This window comes from Barbus barbus (genome assembly GCF_936440315.1).
Source record: "Barbus barbus genome assembly, chromosome: 2".
Taxonomy (NCBI): Eukaryota; Metazoa; Chordata; class Actinopteri; order Cypriniformes; family Cyprinidae; genus Barbus; species Barbus barbus.
Genome location: NC_136730.1, coordinates 33,115,812 through 33,139,556, shown reverse-complemented (window position 1 = coordinate 33,139,556; position 23,745 = coordinate 33,115,812). Strand labels below are relative to the sequence as shown.

At 35.7% G+C, this 23,745-nt stretch overlaps 1 protein-coding gene across 1 annotated transcript in view; it reads left to right on the top strand.

Annotated features, from left to right (window-relative positions):
* LOC306843920 (disintegrin and metalloproteinase domain-containing protein 33-like) overlaps nt 1-23,745 on the top strand; it is a 70,306-nt gene that overhangs the window by 37,610 nt on the left and 8,951 nt on the right. Inside the window, exons 5-19 of the mRNA XM_079375642.1 lie at nt 3,124-3,200; nt 6,693-6,876; nt 8,921-8,986; nt 9,552-9,623; nt 9,790-9,956; nt 10,311-10,395; nt 12,048-12,190; nt 13,910-14,087; nt 15,446-15,535; nt 16,122-16,317; nt 17,976-18,084; nt 18,545-18,749; nt 19,976-20,053; nt 21,231-21,339; nt 23,199-23,340. Coding sequence (XP_079231768.1) covers nt 3,124-3,200; nt 6,693-6,876; nt 8,921-8,986; nt 9,552-9,623; nt 9,790-9,956; nt 10,311-10,395; nt 12,048-12,190; nt 13,910-14,087; nt 15,446-15,535; nt 16,122-16,317; nt 17,976-18,084; nt 18,545-18,749; nt 19,976-20,053; nt 21,231-21,339; nt 23,199-23,340 — 1,901 coding nt within the window. The remainder of the gene's footprint in view (nt 1-3,123; nt 3,201-6,692; nt 6,877-8,920; nt 8,987-9,551; nt 9,624-9,789; nt 9,957-10,310; nt 10,396-12,047; nt 12,191-13,909; nt 14,088-15,445; nt 15,536-16,121; nt 16,318-17,975; nt 18,085-18,544; nt 18,750-19,975; nt 20,054-21,230; nt 21,340-23,198; nt 23,341-23,745) is intronic.

The following is a 23,745-nucleotide window of genomic DNA, read 5'->3' as shown; positions in this document are numbered from 1 at the left end:
GAGGACTTATAAAGGAACGGGAACAAAGGAGCAAACAAGATGATTAATAAAAAACAGGTGGATATAATAAACAATGATTAACTAATGACAGGAGAACCAAATAAGGGCAATCATGAACCAAACGGAAACCAAAATGTGACAGCAAAACATTTGAAAAATAGTTTTTCTTCCCACCCCAAATTTTTTCCACTCACCCTGAATTTTTCCCACCGCAATGTCCCTTAAAGCGCTCCGTACAAAATAGATTGCTGTGGACTGTGAACCAGTAATGGGCACAATGATATTAATATAAAAATAACATTATATTGTAATGTCCATTCAATGTTTTCATCTGCTGCAATAATTTAATGTCTTAAAATGATCACTTTTCTCAAGTACTGGTGTGTGATTATTTGCAATTACTTGGATTATATCATGTAATGAGCCATGTGTCATGAGCCATGAAAAAAAGATTGATAGCCCTAATTTATAAATAATTTATTCTAACAAAGCAAATCTCAGTCATATTTGTAATGTAAAAATGAATACTCCTGGTACTCAGATTTTTTATTATTATATATTCTATATATTATTATTATATATTCTACTTACTGCAATAAAGTTAATTTTACTGCATAAAATACTGCAATATAATTGCAATTTTTAGTTCTGTTGTGTTATCATGTCTTTCTCACATGTGAGAACATGAGCAGGCCTATTAACGTACTTGAACACTCAAATCACAAATAAACAGCCTCATACAATGTAGCCAGTAAACAGTCTAATGCTGCCAGTAGGGATATTTTTGTTATGAATAATTCTTTCCTTATTTTCAATTCCTGCAAAACATTCAGTTAACGGGCAAAGAAGACTCTGGAGGTTCCATTACGATAGATTTTAGCTGCAGAAGGCAGATTTTATACAGATAATTTATTGCTAGCTCTTGCAGAAAGTTGTGAAAACTTGTCACTTATGTGCTTCCGTTGAATGTGGTTGAGGTGTGAAGTGCCGGGTTCAATCAGGGACGAAAGCGACTCGATATCAAAAAGTGTGACTCGGAATATAAGACAAAATTGCTCGATTTTTCACGCTGTCTGTTCGTTGCAAAACAGTTTTGTTTTGCTCCACGCACCCCCAAAATCCGACTTATTGATCAGCCAGAAAAGGATACAAAACCATAAGCGAATATCTTCAGCCATAAACTGCCTTTTTTGACTGAAGGATCCCAAATCCACTTGCACTCTGAGCTTTGTAATTGCGTTTCCATCACTTGACAAGGGTTGATGGGAGTGAAGTCACACCCCTGATTATTTTTGAGCCCTTTTAACAGCTTCCAGCTGCCCCCTTGAGTGAGCAGCACAGGATGGGCGTGCAGCTCACCATTGGTCGCTAACACACAAAGAGCTTTTGAAGGGAATGAGCAGTTCGCTTTAGTTACCGCAGAGATCACAGCACCCCTCACGCTCCCTGTTGTGATAGATGGGGTAATTCAATCTAGGGAAAATAGCAGAGGATTTCTCCTTCTTTCTATCTTTCTTGCGGCTACCAGCATCCAAAAAGGAAAATATGACAGAAGGGACTGATCCCTAAGCCAGCTGGTTAACCGCACATTACAATCAGGTTGTAATTTTCCCCCTTTAATAACCACACATACACACACTCACAGAGGTTTAATTAGCATTGTATTTATAACTTCATAAAAAAAGTCATTAAGCAAACCTTAGTCCTATCAAATCAAAGAAAATCAAATATTCATGAGTCCTACAGCGGGAAGATTAAACTGTCAGTGTGCAGGCTTCACATTATAGCAAATCAGTTTTATGTCTTAGTTCCAGTTATTGGAAATGAAAATATTCCCTATGATGGCCTGAAATGATGGCATGGAACGGATCTGAGAATAAATGGTGCGCAATTTTGATCTACTGACAACAAGAGGAAGCACTGACAGGAAGAAGAGGAAGTACTGCTGCTGATTTCAATCAAAAAACAAACACACACACACTTAAATATAATATATATATATATATATATATATATATAAGACAGCATTGTTGGAAAATAATGGAGAGTCTATGATGACAATAGTAATTTTAGATAAAACAACATTAAACCAAAACCTTAAAAAAAAAAAAAATTATAACAAAAAAACAACAACAGAAATGCTAAATAAATAATAAATAGTAACAACTACAGTTAACTCTATAGTATAGGGACCAATTCTCACTATTAAATAGTTGATTATTATCATACCTTTATTGGCTGTTTATTAGTAATTATAAAGGACATATTCTGTATGACCATATTCTACATCCTTAATCTTTACAACTACCTTAATTATTAATAAGCAGCAAATTAGGAATTTGTTGAGGCAAATGTTGTAGCTAATGATTTGTTAATAGTGAGAATTAGACCTTAAAATAAAGTGTGACCAAATTGCATCCTCTTTTCATGAGGAACAAACTTTCCAACAGTAATCTATATAATGTGTGTAATATAAATGAAAACTGGATGAAACCACTCACAAGTCCTCTCCTGTGGCCTCACTGGACATCAGATGCACACTTTTTCATCTACTGTTTGAGGAATTTGCACATACTTCTCATTTCACATACTGTTTTTCACCTACTACATAGTAGGGAAGTAGGTATATTTGGAAGCAGGGATTGTCAAGTGTTGTCTCCAGAGACTGTTGATTTGTGTCTGTCATGCTTGACCATCCCTCTTTTGCTTCCTGTCTGTTCAAATAAATGAACTAATTTCATGGTCTGACCGTTCATGTAAGCCTTTTATAATAGATAAAAGAATATCACTTGTACATATTTCGGATCTGTTTCAGTAGAGTTAAATGGAGCGATTATTTTCCAAATGTTAGCGGTAAACTCCTGAGGGAAGTTTTTTGGTGCCGCAATCAAAAAGAGACTAATTAAGTCCAATAAACCTGAAAGCCAAAAATGTAACAAATGCAATTGTGATTTACAGATGTAGTCTTTTTACTACTAATTAGATAGATGTTCCATTAACTTGGTTTTGCCCATTTTATGAACAACATTAACTCTGCAGCCTGTCTCTTGAGCAAACTGCTCCCTCTTATCAAGTTTTCTCTGCATTGCCGCTAGCAATCTCTTTCTCCCCTTCCTTTTCCAGGATCATTGCTTCTATCACGGGAGGGTCAGAGGTCATGATGACTCTTGGGTCGCTCTGAGCACATGTTTGGGAATGAGGTATGCCATGTTTGCATAATTGGATTCTCTTCTGACACAATACACTCAATTCATTCGGTCACATGTCTTAGGAAGGCTAAAATGTCACATAGCTTAAGCATGTAAACTGCTTGATTGTACGAACATCCTGTGAGCAGTATGACTCTTTTTGTTTTTTCAGTTAGTTGTGTGAATAAGACTTTGTGAGCAAGTGTTTATGGGTTTGCATGGAAGCATGAAAGTACAAAATGCTCCACAGAGAGAAAGAAAATCTAGTTGATACACTGCATTTGTGGTTGCAAATAGTCAGCCATCTATTTGAATTGACAGAGAATTGTGTCGGCACAATTCTCTGTGCTTAATTTGTGAAGAGCGGAAATGTTTTGGCCAGGTTATTGAATATAGGCACCGATGACTAATGCTGTGGCCCTACCAGAATGTTAATAGTTTGTTGTGCTCAGTCCTCATTCAGCACTGAAAGCTTCCTCTCGACGTATAAACAATATCCACAAACAGCCTTGAAACTGCATCTGCCCCTGTCTGTTCCTGCTGAATCTGAACCTAATGCCTAGAGATACAAACCAAAGACTGTATTAAAAGTTTCACAAACCAAAGGTTTTGTCATGATAATAAATAAAGGATTGCTTTCATTTTACTACACATTTATTGTACTGGTGGGCAAAGAGAACATGAAGGTCATGGATAACAAGTTTAATTTAATATTCTTTATTGATAAAAAGTAATTACTACCTTATGTAACCATTATACACTATATAATTACACCTATCAAAGATTAGGTCAGTAAGATTTTTTTTTTCCCCCAAAGAAATTTATATTTTTACTTGGCAAGGACACGGTGAAGACATTTATAATGATGTTTTAAAAAGTGTTGTAAAATGTTCTAAAAGATTTCTCTTTCAAATAAGAGTGTTCTTTTGTACTTTCTGTTCATCAGAGAATTATGAAACAAATATGAAGCTGCACATATGTTTTCAACATTTGTAATAACAAGAAATGTAGAATGAAGACTGGAGGCTGCAGAGTTTTGCCATCACAGGAATAAATATAAAACAATGGATAGTGATAATATTACTGTTTTACTATATTTTTGATTAAATAAATGCAGCATAAATACAGCAAAAGAGACTTCTTTCAAAACATTAAAAAATCTTACAGACCCCAAACTACTGAATGGTAGTGTATATTAATTTTTGATTATACGTGAACTATATGTGACCCTGGACCACAAAACCAGTCATAAGTGTACATTTTTCAAAATAGAGATTTCTACATAATCTGAAAGCAGAATAAATAAGCTTTCCATTGATGTATGATTTGTTATGATAGGACAATATTTGGCCGAGATATAACTATTTGAAAATGTGGAATCTGAGGGTGCAAAAAAATCCAAATACTGAGAAAATTGCCTTTAAACTTCTCTAAATGAAGTTCTTAGCAATGCATATTACTGATCATAAATTACGTTTTGATATATTTATGGTAGGAAATTCACTAAATATCTTCATGGTACATGATCTTTACTTAATATCCTAATGATTTTTGGCATAAAAGACAAATTTATAATTTTGACCCATACAGTGTATTTTTGGCTATTGCTACAAATATACTTCAGCAACTTAAGCAACTGGTTTTGTGGTCCAGGGTCACATGTTTTTTGACAAAGAAAGTTATTATGAAGTAGTATCAGAAAAGAAGCTGCAGTGAGGGGAAAAATATTTTAAAAACCATTTAAATCATTTAATATACCAAAGATGTGTTAGCTACATAATTGGTTAAATGTGGCTAGATGATAAATAAAACTGCCATTTACTCTGGAAAATTGTGTGAAATCAGAGAGCAGCAGTCAGGATAGTTGTGGGATGAATCAGCGTTCCTTAAAGTGTGTTTGCTTTCATTCCTGTTCATTCAGTGCATATGAGAGCAGTTGCTCTTCTGACATCCAGAGTTTGTTGTAATATATATTGAGTTGAGTAGCCAGTTATATGAAAATAACAGAGTTTTTAAGGGCAAAGCCCTGGAGAGTCTGTCTCTTGATATTGCCAAAGGTCTTGAATTTCTTATGAAGACAGATCAAGTCGTTGAACAGCTGTTGCAAGATTTTGTAAGAGCAAACGTAATTAGCACTATGTTTTCATATGGCTTTTCTCAAGGCGACTATTGCGTTTCTTTACTCTGAGCTCATTGGAGGTCATGTGCTGATGTGTGCCAAAGTCTGCAGAGGCACCAGTCCATTTAAAAATTTGACAGTAATGTAGTTGATTGTTTTATTTTTATCATTAAATATTTATTTTATTATGTATTATTTCATGAATATCATTACATATATGCCAAGGCAAATCAAATCACAGCCAAATTTGCCTACAGTTTTAGTGTCAGGAACTATTATAAAGCCATACCTTGAGTCATTTCTGCTTGCCTGTTGTCAACTTGGGGGAAATGACAATCCTCATTTTGAAGATAATAGTTGGATACCCTGGGGCGTAAACAAATGGTTTTGTGACTAAATGGATTTGGACCAGTTGTGAAAAATGTAAAGACAAAACACATTTCCAATAACCATAAATCTCTTTTGTAAACAATAATAAAACAAATTAAAACAAACTGGAATTACTGTGGAACAGTATTTTATTTTTTCTCTTTATATTTAGTAAAACTTTTCTGTTTTTATTAGCATACATTAGTACTTCTGCCAGCGATGCATTGCTGATAATGAAAGCTCTTGTTCTTAATTGATAAATACACTACCACTCCATATATATATATATATTAATATTACTGAACCTTTAACCAAATCAAACTCTAAAGTCCTTGTCCCAAATTCAGCCACAAGTCCTTGCCGTAGTGCTGCATGTTGAATAGTGGTCTACTGTGGAACCAATATCATTCCAGACTCGACAAAAATGCATATTAAGGACACATCGTAGGCACAAAGGGGGCAACTCGAGAACTTTATTTTTAACATATTTTTCAAATGTACTGTTTGAAAACTTTTTACAGAAGTCAAATTTAGAGTGGTTCTGTAGAGGTGCACTGCGAGACCTCAATTCCAGCAGCATTTCAGCGGTCCTTCTGATCTCTCTGGTTAGTTAATGCATAACTACTTAATGCCGTTAACTATACTGAGGCTAAAACAAGGATCAAGAGGCATTAAAATTCCACTCTGTGTGTCTATGTATGTTTGTAAAAGAAAGATAAACTGAAAATGAACTCATAGATATGCACATCTCTTTTACTTGCATTCTTAAATAGCACTAGTAAGGGCAAACCCTTACTAAAACAAATTCTCATGTTGTTCCAAACTCATATGACTTTCTGGGTTTTTTGTCCATACAATGAAAGGGGTCCAAGGTTATCTGGGGTCCAAAATATATTTATTTGTTAAGAAATAAAGTCAAACAGCTTTGGAACCACATGAAGGTGAGTAAATAATTGACAGTTAGAAGTTTAACAAGAAAGCATTTGAGCTGACATTACTCCAATTTCCTTCTGCAGAGCTTTGATTGTCTTGAACTCAGATGATACATTCTACCTGGAGCCAATCGGAGGCCAGGAGGTTCTCCACCACACCCTCTATCGCACTGAAGACCTGCCGGTCAAAACTGGCACCTGTGGACACAGCCATCCGACTGGACACATCAGCCTGTTCAGTGGTCATCTTAAACCTTTGCATCAAAGGGTCAGTCAGAAATTAAATCAGTTTGATTTATGATGTGTCCCATATCATCATTTGTGACCCTGGAGCACAAAACCATAAGTCATAAGTAGCATGGGTGTATTTATAGCAATAGCTAAAAATACACTGTATGGGTCAAAATGATTGATTTTTCTTTTATGTCAAAAATCATTAGGATATTAAGTAAAGATCATGTTCCATGAAGATATTTTGTAGATTTCCTACCATAAATATATTAAAACTTCATTGTTGATAAGTAATATGCATTGTTAAAAACTTCCTTTGGTCAGCTTTAAAGGCAATTTTCTCAGTATTTAGATTTTTTAGCTCCCTCAAATCACACATCAATGGAAAGCACAATGGATATATGAATGTCAATTTTGAAAAATTGATCCTTATAACTGGTTGTGTGGTCCAAGATCACATTTAAAAGCTGATAAAATTTGGTAATAAATAAAGAGGCTTGGTAATGAATTTTGATATTTACAATATATTTCACTAAAATAAGTGTCATGCAAAAGTGTATTTAATCAGTCCTTTCCACAGGTGACAAAAAGTCACATTTTGTAAAGCAGCTCTCACTAGATTGTAAGCATAATAGTCATTAGGGAAATGACAGTGAGTCATTACCATCATTATTCAATGTGTATCGTCTCTATTTCTGATCTCAAAAGTGGATTATGTGTGATGTCAGAGAAGATGTCTCTCTTACAATAGCAAAGATGTTCTGTTCTCTCCAATCTATAATAACTAGATAGGCCACTCACGAAAGAAAACATTGCGGTCTGACGCAAAGCTATTGTGTTGCATTGTGCGTCAGTAATTTCATTTGTTCCCATAATTTGCTGCAGAAAGAAAAATGTGTTTTGGCTCATTACAGTACAGAAATAAAGCCATCTTAAGCCCAGGTTAAGTGTTTAGACTGATGAAGTGCATAATGTGGGCTTATTATAAAACTCTTGAGGATCATTAGCAGGAGTTGGGAGCCCTCCTAATGCTATTGTTCTGCTTGCACTTGCTTTCTCATTAAAGCCAAGCAGTTGAAACTTCTAACTGGCCTGCTGTTTACAAATGAGAATTAGAGGGTCCATAAATTAATAAACAGTGTGGACTAATGTGCTCGTTCCTCAGTGATGATATATTCCTGTTACAATTGGATTACAAAGTTCCTGAATCTTGAAGTTCATATATACTGTAGTACAGCATGTCCCTGTGTAGCGTTTAGTCTTTAATTACCACAGATCCCATGTGTACAGAATCATATCGACACTACTTTGTCGAATGACTCAACTTGTTTCTCCTTGGCTCTCTGTAGTTGGTAATCTGTCCTCCACAATAAAGACAAGTCCATGACATTTTGTACATAGAATTTGTACAGAGTGATTAAATTTCCAAAGATTTCCATCCCTATAGCTAATAGGTGTACAAACGAGTTCCTGACTAAACTCATTTTGGAATCCAGAGCTCTGATTTATATTGCTTATGAACATTTATCAACTTGCACTTTTATTTTCCACTGGTAGCCAAGGAAGATGACTTACATGCACATTCTGTTCTTCTGTTTCACTCACATTTTATTTACTGCTTGGTTACTGTAAAGTGCTTGCTGTCACTTTGTGACAAGTGAATACATTTGTGACTACTGTGCCAACGCAGTCTTTCGAGTGAATTAGACCCATTAATTAAAATGCTAATAAAACTGAACATGAACAGAACAGCAGTGATGGCAAGCAGTGAAAACTAAACGCATCGCTGCAATATCGTTGCATACAGTTTTGGAGATTTTGTAGTCGGTCTGTAAAACCTTTTTTCTGCACACAAACAACAATCAGCATTACATTAAACTCATTTTATAGTAACTTCAATATGTGTGATTGAATACAATTGTCACTTCATTACTTGTTAAGTAGTTGCAGACATTTATTGTACGTATGTAAAAGCAAGCGCCAAGAGACTTGAGAAACAAATCCATAAATCCTGCCCTCCAGCAATTAACGTTTCATTTTGCTTGCCATTTGTTTGTGTCTGTATTTATCCCCACCCCTAGGTTAGACGAAATGCCTGGGGTACTACAAAGTACATGGAACTGTATATAGTAGCTGACAACACACTGGTAAGCTGATGATGCCTGTGTCATGCTCACTTCCACTAATTAGACACTTCCACACAGTAAAGTTCACCACAGGAATTAAGGCTTTAAAGCTTCAAATGCAGGTTATATAACGTGTACTTTAGAACCGGTACTTTAAGCCTAGTGTTACTTTCTCATTCAAATGTGGCCACTGAGCAATTGCTGCTTAAATATAGAGCTTCGGAAGTGGCATTTTTCTCTCTCCCTCTCTTTTCTATCACTCCCATTGACAATATCTTACATGTATGAGAAGTTATCAGTGAATTTAATAGTTAAATTTTTAGTCCTCGGGTATGAGGGATGCATTTCGTGAGAGTATATTCTGTTGAGTTTTCTGATTGAGTTATTTCATACATTTACAGCGAATCTGTATAATATCCAACAAAAGCCAAAAGAGGCGGAAGGTTATATAAGATTTAATTATGGCTGGATTTAGTTAATCAAATTGCTCTGTAACAGGGTTTTTGCAATTTCTCAAGCAGGGTCTATGCATTTGTATGTTCGTCTTGATCAAATTGCCTCTTGGTGTTTCTTCATGTCTCTACAGTACAGAAAGCAAAACAAGGACCTTGACAAAACTAAAATGAGGATAATGGAAATTGCTAATTATGTAGATAAGGTATGTCAAGCCTGGGTGAATTTCTTTGGTTCAAAGGTTTTGTTGACTGTTTAGACTGCATATTTGTTCTCTGAATGCAAAAATTCCTAGATGTCTGTATTCTAATTATATTTAACGAAATAAATCCCTTTACCGTGTTCCTAATTGTTTGTTTGGGTCTGATCAGTTCTACAGAGAATTGAACATCCGCGTACCTCTGATTGGTCTAGAGGTTTGGACTGAGCATGATCAGTGCATCATCAATGAGGAGCCAAATTCTACTCTTTGGTCCTTCCTACAGTGGAGACAGAAATTCAAATCCCGCAAGAAACATGACAATGCACAACTACTCACGTTAGTCACAATACACACCAACTGTATGCACACATATTCTACTGTAGAACTGTGCTGTAATGTATTCATAATGATGTTGGATAAGTTTTGAAAAATATATAATTAGTTAGACCTATTTTTTCTGATATTTATGTACTTTATACATCATTTAAAGGGATATTTCACATAAAAACTGAAAATCTTACATCGTTTACTCACCTTCTAGTTGTTACAAAACCGTATGAAAAAAAACACATGAATGATGATTAAATAATAGCATACATTTCATTTTTGGCTGAACTTTTCCTTTAAAGGGATAAAGATTGGCATTCTTATTGATATCATAGCTGAAAGTATATATTGTTTTCACTGCAGTGGTGTGATTTTCAAGGGCACCACCATTGGCATGGCTCCGCTGGAGGGCATGTGCAGTCACGAGAACTCGGGCGGCATCAATGTGGTAAGAAAGCTTGCATCTGGAATAGGCTGTAAACGTTGTGTATATAGAGTGTGTGTTTGTGTGCAGCTCATGCAGGGATTTGAAAACGTGATCAATAGCTCCAACACACCTGATTAGCCTCTTATTGGTTCTATTACTTTGTGTGGTGGGAACAAGAGCATTTTGCAGCATACTAATGAGTGGTGAAGCATTTCTTCTGGATATTACACATGGATGTGGTCATTCTACATGCTTATTCCTACTGAGATCAGTATGGTACATGGAAAAAAAAATTTTTTATGCATGTCAACGGTGGTTAAACTGCCTAGCAGACGCTAGTTGAGTATTCAGTGTAGGCTACCTTTACACAACAGCACAGTTTCTATAATAGTATTCTCTAATATAGTTCATATAAGTATAAGTGATGATCATATAAGTGATGTTTTCAGAAGTCACAATCATATTTTGAGAGTGAATTTGTTTGGTATGTGCTGCGTGACTGGAACTGCAGTCGACAGCTAGTTATTTAACAAGATATTGATATTTTAAGTTTTTTTGTTTGTTTGTTATTATAAATCCTCTAGGGATTGAAAATAGCGATATTTTGTGCTTGTAAAGTGATTTTGGTGCGAAGGAAAAATATGATTGTTGACCATTTGAGAGAATGGAAATTATATAACATAGTATTTAAATTATATTTAAATAAAATATTATCAGTGTCACATAGGGACTTCTAGAAGTGTCATTTTACAGTTTTTCTTGTCATATGTTAACCAATCACAGTAACCATAATTTTACAGTAAAATTGCAGATAATGTAATATTAAAACATTCATATTTTCTTATTTTTAAGGTAATTTACAGTTAACTAATTACAGTTTACTGTAGCATTCTTTTTTTTTTTTTTCAAATTACAAACAGTTTTACAGTTAAGTAGACTCACTGTTAGACATGTGTGTGGTCTTGTTCTGGACTATGGTTTGAGAAAGCATTCCTTATCATAAATAGGCTCGTTCACATTCCTCAAAGGCTTTAGAAGCAGTATATGACAAGGACAACGTAGTTCCTAGCGAGAAATTTAGGACATTTAGGAGATAGAAAATCCATAAAGAGAAATCATTTGTAATACAACTGCATGTCATATTTCAACATTGTTGTTATGGTGGAGATATTATCAGTGCCGTCTGTAAAAATCAACACTGCATGCCCTTTGCAGAGATATCCGTTTGTACTCCTTTCTCTGGAAATATGTGTGAGTGTGTGCACGTTTATGTTTTTGTCATGGTATGAAGATAAAAGAAAGGCCATTCTGTTTGCCCCAGCCAAGGTACTTAAATAACCACCTGCAGGTAAAAAAATCAACATCCTCTACAATTTATGGCATCACTGTAACATAACAAAGATGCCTTTGGAGATCAGAGATGTCCTCTGGGCTTCTACTACCATTTACCTAACATAGTGTTGGAACCGTGGCAATGTGGCATAGCAATGACAGAAACCTGTGGGCTATAAATAGTCCAATTTAAAGTATAAAATGTAAGTAATTTATTGCATGGCATATCCTGTATATTGAATTCATCATTGTAGACAGATTCTAAAAGCAGTGCTTGAACTTCTGTTTCATTTATTGTGATGTTTGTTATGGCTGGTAGATTAAATGATCTTCTCTTCCAGGACCATTCTGAATTGCCCATTGGGGCAGCTGCCACCATGGCACATGAGATCGGCCATAATTTTGGCATGAGCCATGACCATGAGGGCTGTTGTGTGGAGGCCACTGCAGAGCAGGGTGGATGTGTCATGGCGGCAGCTACAGGGTAAAGACTACTACATTTGCATTGCATTGATGCTTTTAGCGGAGGCTTCCTTTTATAAATAACCAACAATGCAGAACATAAATCACGGTAATTACAAAAGCATGCTAATTACGCAAGGAACCCTGGAGCACTTGCAAATAATTTTAACTTCTAATTGTGTCAGATCTAAACTAATAGACAGGATGCTACTGTACAAGTACATATTTAGTTGCTAATGATAAGTCCCTAAGGATGAGTCAAACATTTTAGTCTCCACTTCAGATTGTACGCCTACAGACCATTCACTGACCGTCTGATGTGCACTACCATTCAAATGTTTAGGGTCAGTAAGATTTGTTTATTTTTTTCTTGAATGAAATTAGTACTTTTATTCCACAAGGACACATTATAATTCATCAAAAGTGACAGCAAAGACATTTATAATGTTTCAAAATATTTCTGTTTCAATAAAATGCTATTCTTTTGACCCCAAAAAAATACTGAAACAAATATATCAAAGTTTCCACAAAAATATTAAGCATCACGACTGTTTTCAACATTGATAATAATAATAAATGTTTCTTGGGTACCAAATCAGCACATTAAAATTATTTCTGAAGGATCATGTGACACTGAAGACTGCAGTAATGGCTGTTGATTTAGCTTTGTAATCACAGTAATAAAATACATTTAAAAAATATACTGAAGTAGAAAACTTGTAAAGATATTTATAATTTTTTGTATTGTATTTTTATCAAATAATTGCACACTGCTGTATATTACACACAAAACTGCCTTAAGCTGGCTGAAATCACCAGTTGCAATCTAGCTTCTAGAAAATCTTCTAGGAAACAGTTGTTTGTGTGATACCTGAGAAGGTAGCAAGTAAACAAAATACCATGAATATCCTTTACATCAAGTTTGATATGGCGCCATCTATGATGGTATTGCATGATAGTCTCAGGAGCAAATATCACATGTGTGTATATATATATATATATACAAATTCTCTAGAAGAGAGATCCATGTCACAGAGACACGCTCAGGTCCATTCTGAGAACACTGATTTACAGACAGAAATCGGTCAGTTGTTGTCAGCACACCAGTAGAGTCCTGCAGTCTGTGAAATGTTCTAAGAGATCTGGTATAAATGGAGAACAGCAGGGTGCCCAGCACTGAGCCCTGTGGAACCCCAGTGTTAAGGGTGCAGCAGTGTTTCAGCTAACTGGGTAAGAACTAAGTAAGACATAAACCAGAAAAAAAGCCTGAAATAACTTTTTCTGGATAAAAAATACAGCTGCTAGCATGAGATCAAAAGTGGCTGACATAAGCACAGAATTTATGGCAAGGATAGTAGTTTTAGTAGAGTGAATTGGTTTGAAGCTTAATTGAGATGAAGTAGGTTAAGTGGCCCCTTGCTTCTGGTGCAGTAGAGGAAATGTAAGACAGAAGTTCATAAGAGATCACTTGGCATAAAGAGGAGGAAAGTGTTTTTTTACTTGTTAAAAACAGTTTGGGAAACTTCACTACTCTTTTTGTTTTAAATCAAGATATTATTTTCATGATAATTTTGTTACTGGATTCATTATAAACCTGTGTTCAGCTGCATCTGCCTCAGTTTCTATGGCTGACTTTAGTTGTTTAACAAATTGGAAGTTTTCCATCTTGTCTTTACTAGTGGCCGTTTTATTTTCAATCGATTTGATGCATAAAATTATCCCTTTCTAAAATGGTCAACAGGCACCCCTTTCCAAAAGTTTTCAGCCGCTGTAGCAAAAAAGACTTGGACAACTACTTCCAGAAGGGAGGAGGAATGTGCCTGTTCAACATGCCCAACACGAAGGATCTGGTCGGTGGCAAGAGGTGTGGAAACGGCTTTGTAGAGGAAGGGGAGGAGTGTGACTGTGGAGAACCAGAGGTGATTTGTGCCTATATGAATTATTGAATGGAATTACTTATTGATTTAGAGAATATTGAATCAGACCAATCATGAATTACTCATTTTTCTGAGAACAGTAGTGGGTTTGAAATACATGTAATAAATCAAAATTTGATAGTTAATATGGATTACCATTGATTATGCCTCATTTTTATGCGTTTATTATTTATTCATGGAATACATGATATATTTATGCAATATATTTTTTTTAATCATTTTTATTGTGAAGAGCTTTGCAACCAGCAAAAAGTTTTGTTTTTATCACATGGAAGTCGAAACACAAATGTTACAGTAGAACATAAATAGCTGAACTACAGCAGAAAAATGGTGCGGTAGCAAAGCATGACAGATGAAAGCGTATGCGTTTTTATGTTTGCTCGCATGCTTGTATGTGTGGAGAGAAAGAAAGAGGAGCAGCCCACCTTGCTGCAAAGCCGTGTTTGACAGGCTGTCAGTGCGCATATAATGGCTGGGTGATTTGCCATCTGGTGCAGGTAGACTGAGGTAGCATGTAACTCCTAGTCGATACATAAACACCTGGACTACTGTTCTGGATTTTACCTGCTGCCAATACCATATTCAATGAAACAATACTGTACCTCAACTATCACCTGACAGAAAAAGCTAAGTTGAACTGAGAGCTGTTATCATACACTTTTGTTCTAACCTTTTAATCCAAACCATCATCTGCCGGCCCTCTCTACTTCCATGAATACATAAAAATAGATTTGACAGTGCAAGCCTGTCATGCACACGTCTTTTTTCATTATAATCACTGAATCACACCATTTATTTATTTCTAGTGCAATAATCATAGCTGTCAGTCGCACTTGATGCTCTGAAACCATATCAAGCAGAATAGAGGTTGCTGTGTGTGTTTATGTGTGACCGAGAGAGACTGTGTGTGTGTGTTGTGGCTGTTTCCTCCTCATTAAACACCCTAAAACACCACACACACACACTGCCTCCCTTTCCCCTATTCATTTTCAGCTGTACGGTATAATTATTGGCCATCAGACGCCTCCACGCTGTATATATCAGTGTCATACATGTCAAACATTTTTATATGCATCTTAACATCCTGTGCAATTTCTCGTCTCGATTTATTCTTTTCCGCACTTTAATGGTAGTGTGCAAACAGACACTGTGAGTGTGTGTATACAGTACATACTTTATGCGTATATATACTGTATTTATTATGTTTTCAAAACTTGCTCTAAGTGGCTGACCATGTAAGTTGAGGGCCATATGTTGATTTGCTTTGGTAGCCTTTATCGGAAGTGCTTTGTGTGTGTGTGTGTGTGTGTGTGTGTGTGTGTGTTTTCTGTCTCCCGCAGGAGTGCACCAATGATTGCTGCCACCCCAGCAATTGCACTTTGAAGGTGGATGCACAGTGTGCCCACGGGGTCTGCTGTGAGGACTGCAAGGTGTCTAACTATTTATCTGTCTATTTATCTATTTATTTATTTCTCTCCCACTGCTTCCCTCTCTCACTCTGTTCTGACTCTCACTTAGTATGTTTCATACAAGTGGTCAAGGCTTAGAGAGTTAGTCTGTCCCTGTTAACCCCTGCTGGTAGAAGTCATAACTACACCTCCTGGCCGCAAAAAAGCATCTTTCCCCATTGAAACCATTGCAAATTAGCTGTGTATGCTGAAGAAATTGCATTTTTGTAATCAACATATGTCATTGTATTACTGTAGATGTTTTACTATTTATTCACTAAAATAAACAAAGATGAATAAATACTGTAACAAATATATTGCTCATTGTTAATTAGTGTTAGTTAATGCATTAACGAATGCTATCTAATATGACCTTATTGTAAAGTGTATTTTATTTATTTTATGTGTTGCTCAAAATAGTGAAGGCCTTGTCTGTGTATCTACATTTTAGAGAAGCACCAGGCGTCACAGTTTCATATCCACTTTTTCTCTGTAGAGTGCCCAATACCTGCTCTCTTTTTCTTTCATCAAAGTCCTCCAGTCTCCTTACCGTGCCCTCTGCCCACAGCTGAAGCAGGCCGGCACCATGTGCCGTGGAGCAGCCGGTGCCTGTGATCTGCCGGAATACTGCACAGGAGGTTCTCCCTACTGCCCCTCTAACGTTTACCTCCTGGATGGGTCATCGTGTCAGCATGGCCGTGCCTACTGCTATACTGGCATGTGTCTGACCCATGAACAGCAGTGTCTGCAGCTGTGGGGTTATGGTAAGATGCGTGATGTCTGGCTGTCTCTATAGTTTGCAGGGAAATTACATTTGTAGGATCCAGTTCAGAAGTTATGGTCTTACTATTTGTTTTATTTAGCAAGAATAAAAGTGAAGACATCTTTTGAATGTTTCAAAATATTTCTATTTCAAATAAACTTTTTTTTTAATATTGTTAATAATAAGATTTTTTTTTCATCAATAAATCAGCATATTAGAATGATTTCTGAAGGATCATGTGACACTGAAGACTGGAGTAATGACTGCTGAAAATTCATTTTAGGAATAAATTAAATTTTAAAATATACTAAAATAGAAAACATTTGTTTTAAATTGTAATAATAGTTTACAATATTATTGTGTTTACTGTAGTTCTGATAAAATAAATGCAGCCTTGTTGAGCATAAAAGACTTCTTTCAATAACATAAAAAATCTGCTGACCACAAACTTTTGAACAATAGTACTGTATATATCATTGTGTTTAATCATCAGTTGGCCACAATGGTACTAAATGATTATTTTCACCATAAACCATCGTATTTATGTGGTATTCCAAGATCATTTAAACTATGTTTTTTTTTTTTTATGTATAGCACTACCATGTTCAAAAAACATGGTAATATTATGGTACTTCTTTGAGAAATGTGACCCTGGTCCACGAAACCGGTTATAAGTAGCACAGGTATATCTGTAGCAATAGCCAACAATACGTTGTATGGGTCAAAATGATCGATTTTTCTGTTATGCCTAAAATCATTAGGATGGTAATATCATGTTCCATGAAGATATTTTGTAAATTTCCTACCGTAAATATATCAAAACCTAATTTTTGTTTAGTAATATGCATTGCCAAGGACTTCATCTGGACAACTTTAAAGGCTGTTTTTGCACCCTCAGATTCCAGATTTTCAAATAGTTGAATCTCAGCCAAATATTGTCCTATCCTAACCATACATCAATGGAAAGCTTATTTATTTAGCTTTCAGATGATAAAAAAAATCTTAAAAAAAAAAAAAAAAAATTGATAATGACTTGTTTTGTGGTCCAGGGGCACACATGTCCCTTTTAATTCCATAAACCAACCTTTCAGAACAAGCTTTTGAATCCTAATTGACTCTTTCAGTGTTTAGTCAGCACTAATGATCAAATACTGCTTGATGTGGATTATGTAGTGAGAGCTCATGGCATTTGGCTGTACACCTCCAGTGTGTTCTGGGCTCATGTCCAGTCAGGCTCTTTGGCTGTCAAACAGACACAGATCATAGCAGACATACTTTATCCTTTGTGGGGTGAGGGGGTGTTAGCATGTTTGCTGTTCACTGTGTGTAAGAGATATTATAATATTCACTAATTTTAAATGAGCAGTTAATGTTTTACTGGACTGGATTTTTTTAAATCAATGCATTATTTCTAACGTGGGTTGGTCAAATAAAATAAAATTGTGGTATCATGTAATATAAACACATTTTAAAAACTTTTAGTCACTTAAAACCTAACACTTCAGCTTCAATTTAATAAAATGATCTCTAACCAAATATTAGCTGGTGGCATGAAGCCAGCAGATCCATGTTCACACTTTGAGTCTGTTTGAGTCCCCAACTGTAATTGACATTTCTCAGAGGTAATGTAGGTTTAACCGAATAACTAAATTTGTCCAGGTGCGCAGCCGGCACATGACGCCTGTTTTCAGGATGTGAACGCAGCGGGGAATACCTTTGGAAACTGTGGCAAGGACAGTCGTGGCAACTACGTAAAGTGTGAGAAAGGGTGTGGTAGTATTTCATTATTTCAACCAGCCATATAAGCAATATTATGTGGTTTCTGTCAAAGCACTTGCTGACCTGAAGCAATTTGGTCTTGGACTTCCTTAAAACTGTTACAGCACAATTAATTCTCTTGTGACTCCACCTATATATTAAAAAGAACAAACTAATACATTATAAAGAACAAGCCAATATTTGAAAAAAAAGAAAATGAACAGACTAATTCAAATAAGTTTATAAGGACAGCATTGCAGACTTAGTACTTTTCCAAAGTTAGACTATTTTTTTCTGCTTATTCATCATTCTCAAAACAAATGTGACTTTTAGAAGATTTGTTTTTTTTCATATTATTATTATTATTTAATTTGATTTCCTCATAGATGTATTTATGCTGAATGGCTATGAGCAAAGATGACTAGTGATCCCTCATGACTTTCCATCTCTCATATCAAATATCCCAACAGTGATGCCAAATGCGGTAAGATACAGTGCCACAGTGCTGCCAAGAAACCAAAGGGCACCAATGCTGTGTCCATAGACACCACTATCCGCACAGACGGCATTGAGGTGAAGTGCCGGGGTACATATGTTTACAGCACCCAAGATGGGCAGGGCGATCTTCCAGACCCTGGACTGGTTATGACGGGCACCAAATGTGGAGAGGGGAAGGTAAGATATATATATATATATATATATATATATATATATATATATATATATACAGTGGTGTGAAAAAGTGTTGGCCCCCTTCCTGATTTTTTTTTTTTTTTTTGCATGTTTGTCACACTTTAATGTTTCAGATCATCAAACAAATTTAAATATTAATCAAAGATAACACAAGTTTTTTATGAAGGAAAAACAAAATCCAAACCCACATGGCCCTGTGTGAAAAATACTCTGTGGACTGACGAGACAAAAGTTGAACTTTTTGGAATGTGTGTGTCCCATTACATCTGGTGTAAAAGTAACACAGCATTTCAGAAAAAGAACATCATACCAGCAGTAAAATATGGTGGTGGTAGTGTGATGGTCTGGGGCTGTTTTGCTCCTTCGGGACCTTGAAGACTTGCTGTGATAAATGGAACCATGAATTCAGCTGTCTACCAAAAAATCCTGAAGGACAATGTCCGGCCATCTGTTCGTGACCTCAAACTGAAGCGAACTTGGGTTCTGCAGCAGGACAATGATCCAAAACACACCTGCAAATCCACCTCTGAATGGCTGAAGAAAAACAAAATGAAGAGTGGAGTGGCCTAGTCAAAGTCCTGACCTGAATCCTATTGAGATGCTGTGGCATGACCTTAAAAAGGCGGTTCATGCTCAAACCCTCCAATGTGGCTGAATTACAACAATTCTGCCCAGATGAGTGGGCCAAAATTCCTCCACAGCGCTGTAACAGACTCATTGCAAGTTATCACAAACGCTTGATTGCAGTTGTTGCTGCTAAGCGTGGCCCAACCAATTATTAGGTTTAGGGGGCAAGCACTTTTTCACACAGGGCCATGTGGGTTTGGATTTTGTTTTTCCTTCATAAAAAAAACCCTTCATTTAAAAACTGCATGTTGTGTTTACTTGTGTTATATTTGATTAATATTTAAATTTGTTTGATGATCTCAAACATTAAAATGTGACAAACATGCAAAAAAATCAGGAAGGGGGCCAACACTTTTTCACACCACTGTATATATATATATATATATATATATATATATATTATTTTTTATTATTATTATTATTTTTTTTAATTTAGGCTGTATCTTCAACTGAGATATTTATTAAGCAGCATCTATACTAATCAAGTGGAGATGTGTCTCAAATATAAGTATCTAAATAAAATAATGTATTTTATGTTTTGCATTGATGAGTTGATTTATTCTGTTGTTACTTGCCTTCAGGTGTGCAAAGATCGACAATGTAAAAATGCCTCTTTTACTGAGTTACACACCTGCATCGCTCGTTGCCATGGGCATGGGGTAAGTGGTCATAAAAAAAAAAAAGATAAATGTTAACTATATATTGAGATATTGTACTGGGAAAAAAACTGATAAAGAAAATGATTATTTACTTAAGATTTGGTGCTGGTAATATTTGTTATTTAACATTGTCAGTGCTGCAGCTACTGGAAGCTACTATTGATGCAAAACTTTTTTTTTTTTTTTTTTTTAATGAATCATGCAAGCGCTTCTCCTAAATTATGGATAAATAAAGGCTAAGTCTTAGTATTCCTTCTCCTTTTGAGTTCCTCTTTAACCCAGACTGACTCATTGTGGATTTCACACCTCTAAATCCTTTAAAACCACCCTCTGGGTCGCTCATTCCCGACACATACTGCCTGTAATAAAAACCAAACGCTTTTCTTATATTAGCAGAGCTATAGCATTTGATTTGTGTATTTTCTGGTCAAATAGTCGTAAACAGCCTCCAAGCCATATAAACTCAAATTCTGTCTTTCCTAATCCCTTTGCCCTCCCTCTGTCTCTCTCTTTTGTCAGCTTTTCTTTTATTTCTTGCTTATTTACCCAGTCGCTTTTCAAAAGGGCAACCAAATACGACAGGTCTTTGAGGGGAGATTAGAGATTCAGAAACTGCCTTTTTATTATTCATTTGCATTATCATTTGATTCATATTGATTGTATGGTTTAGGCAAGTGTGGATGGAGAATAAAGTGAGTGATCATGCAATTTGCACACAGCATATTTTCTCTCCTTTCCTCTGTTCCTGTCTTGCCTCGGGGTTAGATTGAAGCGTGTAAAATATTCTGTGTTAAAAGAAATTCCATTAAGATGAAAGGCGGTATATTCTGTATTTGCCCTATACTCTAAAAGACGTGACGGAAAACGTTCTCTGCAATGGCGGCAATGAAAGTGAGGATAGGTAAATGGCTGCGTGTGATTAAAAAAAAGCAAAACCGACTCAAACAAATGTACATTGAAACCAAACAGTTGTGAGCAGTTGTTTGTGGTGTACTTCAACTGAAAAGTCATGAGGAAAAGTGAATGCTGACAGGATTTCCGCTCATGTAGGATGAACTATCATTTTAAGGTCAAACAGTGCAAGTGCAAAAGGCGTGTGAAAGTTACACCCCAACATTCCAGATGGAAATTCTCATCCGCACTAATTCCTATGTGTGTGGTGTTGTTTTGCATGCAGGTGTGTAACAGTAATGGGAACTGCCACTGTAATCGTGGGTGGGCTCCCCCCTTCTGTGAGAAACCAGGACTCGGGGGAAGTGTGGACAGTGGACCTGTGCAGTATGACAGTGAGTTCACCTTCAGCTTTCAGTGCACATGTGCCTCTGCTCTCCTTTTCTTTAATCCATCTTATAGATAGATTTATCTGAGATTTTATCACTCGTTTGCTCTCTCTCCCTCTTTCTCACTTTCCCTTTCTTCCTCAAACCTCTTATCAGATGTCACCTTGACCATTAATCTCTACCGTCCAGTTCTTTCCAGGACTCAGGCCAATGATATCTTTGCTTGTTGAAACATTTCAAGAGCAAATCTAAGAATTTATGAATTTAGGTAACACTTTAGATAAGGGAACACTATTCCCTATTAACTAGTTGCTTATTTGTGTGTATATTACTAACATATGTGACACCGGACCACAAAACATAAGAGTCAATTTTGTGAAATTGAGATGTATGCATCATATGAAAGCCAAATAAATAAGCTTTCCATTGATGTATGGTTTGTTAGGATGGAACAATATTTGGCCAAGATACGACTATTTGAAAATTTGGGAATCTAAGGGTGCAAAAAAAATCAAAATATTGAGAAAATCGCCTTTGAAGTTGTCCAAATTAAGTTCTTAGCTATGCATATTGCTAATCAAAAATTAAGTTTTGATATATTCATGGTAGGAAATTTACAAAATATCTTCATGGAACACGATCTTTTCTTAATATCCTACTGATTTTTGGCATAAAAGAAAAATGGGTAATTTTGACCCATACAATGTATTTTTGGCTATTGCTACAAATATACCTGTGCTACTTATGACTGATTTTGTGCTCCAGGGTCACATACTAGCTGTTTATTTACTTATAAAACATATTAACATGTTAACAGCAAATTAGGAGTTTATTGAGGGAAAACTTGTAGTTAATAATACGAGTTCCCTCATCTCAAGTGTTACCTGAATTTATTATTCACTCCTTTCATTTATGTATGACTGTCTCTACAAAACCTTTTGTTCCAAATGGAATACTAGAATACTTCTTAATGCACACTCAGTATACTGCCTAGTATTTATTTTTTCAAATAGGATGTGTAATATGCTAAATATTTCAATAAATAGTATAGTCACATGACCACTGCATTCACCGCCATTCAAAAAGGGTCAATGAGAACTTTTTAAAGAAATTAATTCTTTTTTACAGAAAGTGCCTATTGAATTCAAAAGTGACTGTAATGAAAATATAAAAAAATATATATTTTAAACAGATGCTGTTCTTTCTATTTAATTTTCTTTCTAATCAAAAAAATTCCACAAAAATAAGGAGCACAACCATTTTCAATACTGATAATAAGAAATGTTTCATGAGCACCAAATCAGCACTTTAGAATGATTTATAAAGTATGTGAAAATTCAGCTTTGCCATCACAGCAATAAATTATATTTAAAATTTGAATGATATTTCAACTGTTTTTTTTCTCAAATAAATGTAGCCTTGGTGAACATAAAAGACTTCAAAAACATAAAAAAAACTCCAAATGTTTACATGAGAGTGAGACAATTTTGTGAAAAATGGCTTAATTTAAAATTAAAAGACAGTTAATATTCCATGATGAGTCACACTGGAAATAGAAGGTCAAATTGCATTGCATTGTGGGAGAGAGTGTCCACTGGTTTTGTGTTGCACGTTTTAGAAATGTAGTAGGTCATTCGGGCGTTCTATTCATTTGCTAGATGCTGCTTTAAAGTGGTATGCTAGAGAAAAAAAAGTATGGTAGTTTGCTATTCTGAACATAGCCATAGACATTATTACAGTACAGAGTGAATGCAGTGCACACAAGATCTATTATTCAGAGTGGCAGATATTTGGCAAGCACTTCTCTTTGTGTTTGCTGTTGACCCTTGTCTAACAGTCGCTGTACGTTCTATATCTGTCCTCAGGTCAGGTGGGATTGGTTGTTGGGGTGCTCTTTGCTTTTCTAGTGCTTCTCCCTGCTGTACTTATTGCCTTCTACTGCATCAAGATAAAAAGCTCCTACTACCACAAGTGGAGAATACAGAGAGAGAAAAGCAAAGCCAGCAGGTATTACTGTAGCAACACACACTTACAAAGTGTTCAGACCCTTTCACTGTTTTGTTAAAAATGTTATGCATATCCATTTACACACAAACCACCACAGTTGCAATGTGAAAATGGGTTCATAGAAGTTTGAATGGATTAATAGCAGAATGCTAAAATTTCAGACCATGTATTGAGCTCAGATGTGTCCTGTTTCTTTTGATCATCTCTAGAATTTATTTTTAGTCCCATTATGCAAATTCATTTGATTGGACGTGATTTTAGAAAGGTACACCTGTATGTATTTGTACACGCTGCACAGAAGAGCAAAAACCTATAAAATGTCTTTGAAGTTATGAAGTTTATTAGTTGTTTGAGATTGTATTCAAAAAAATCATGTCTGGCCAGTCAAGGCTGCTAAAGGTGCAG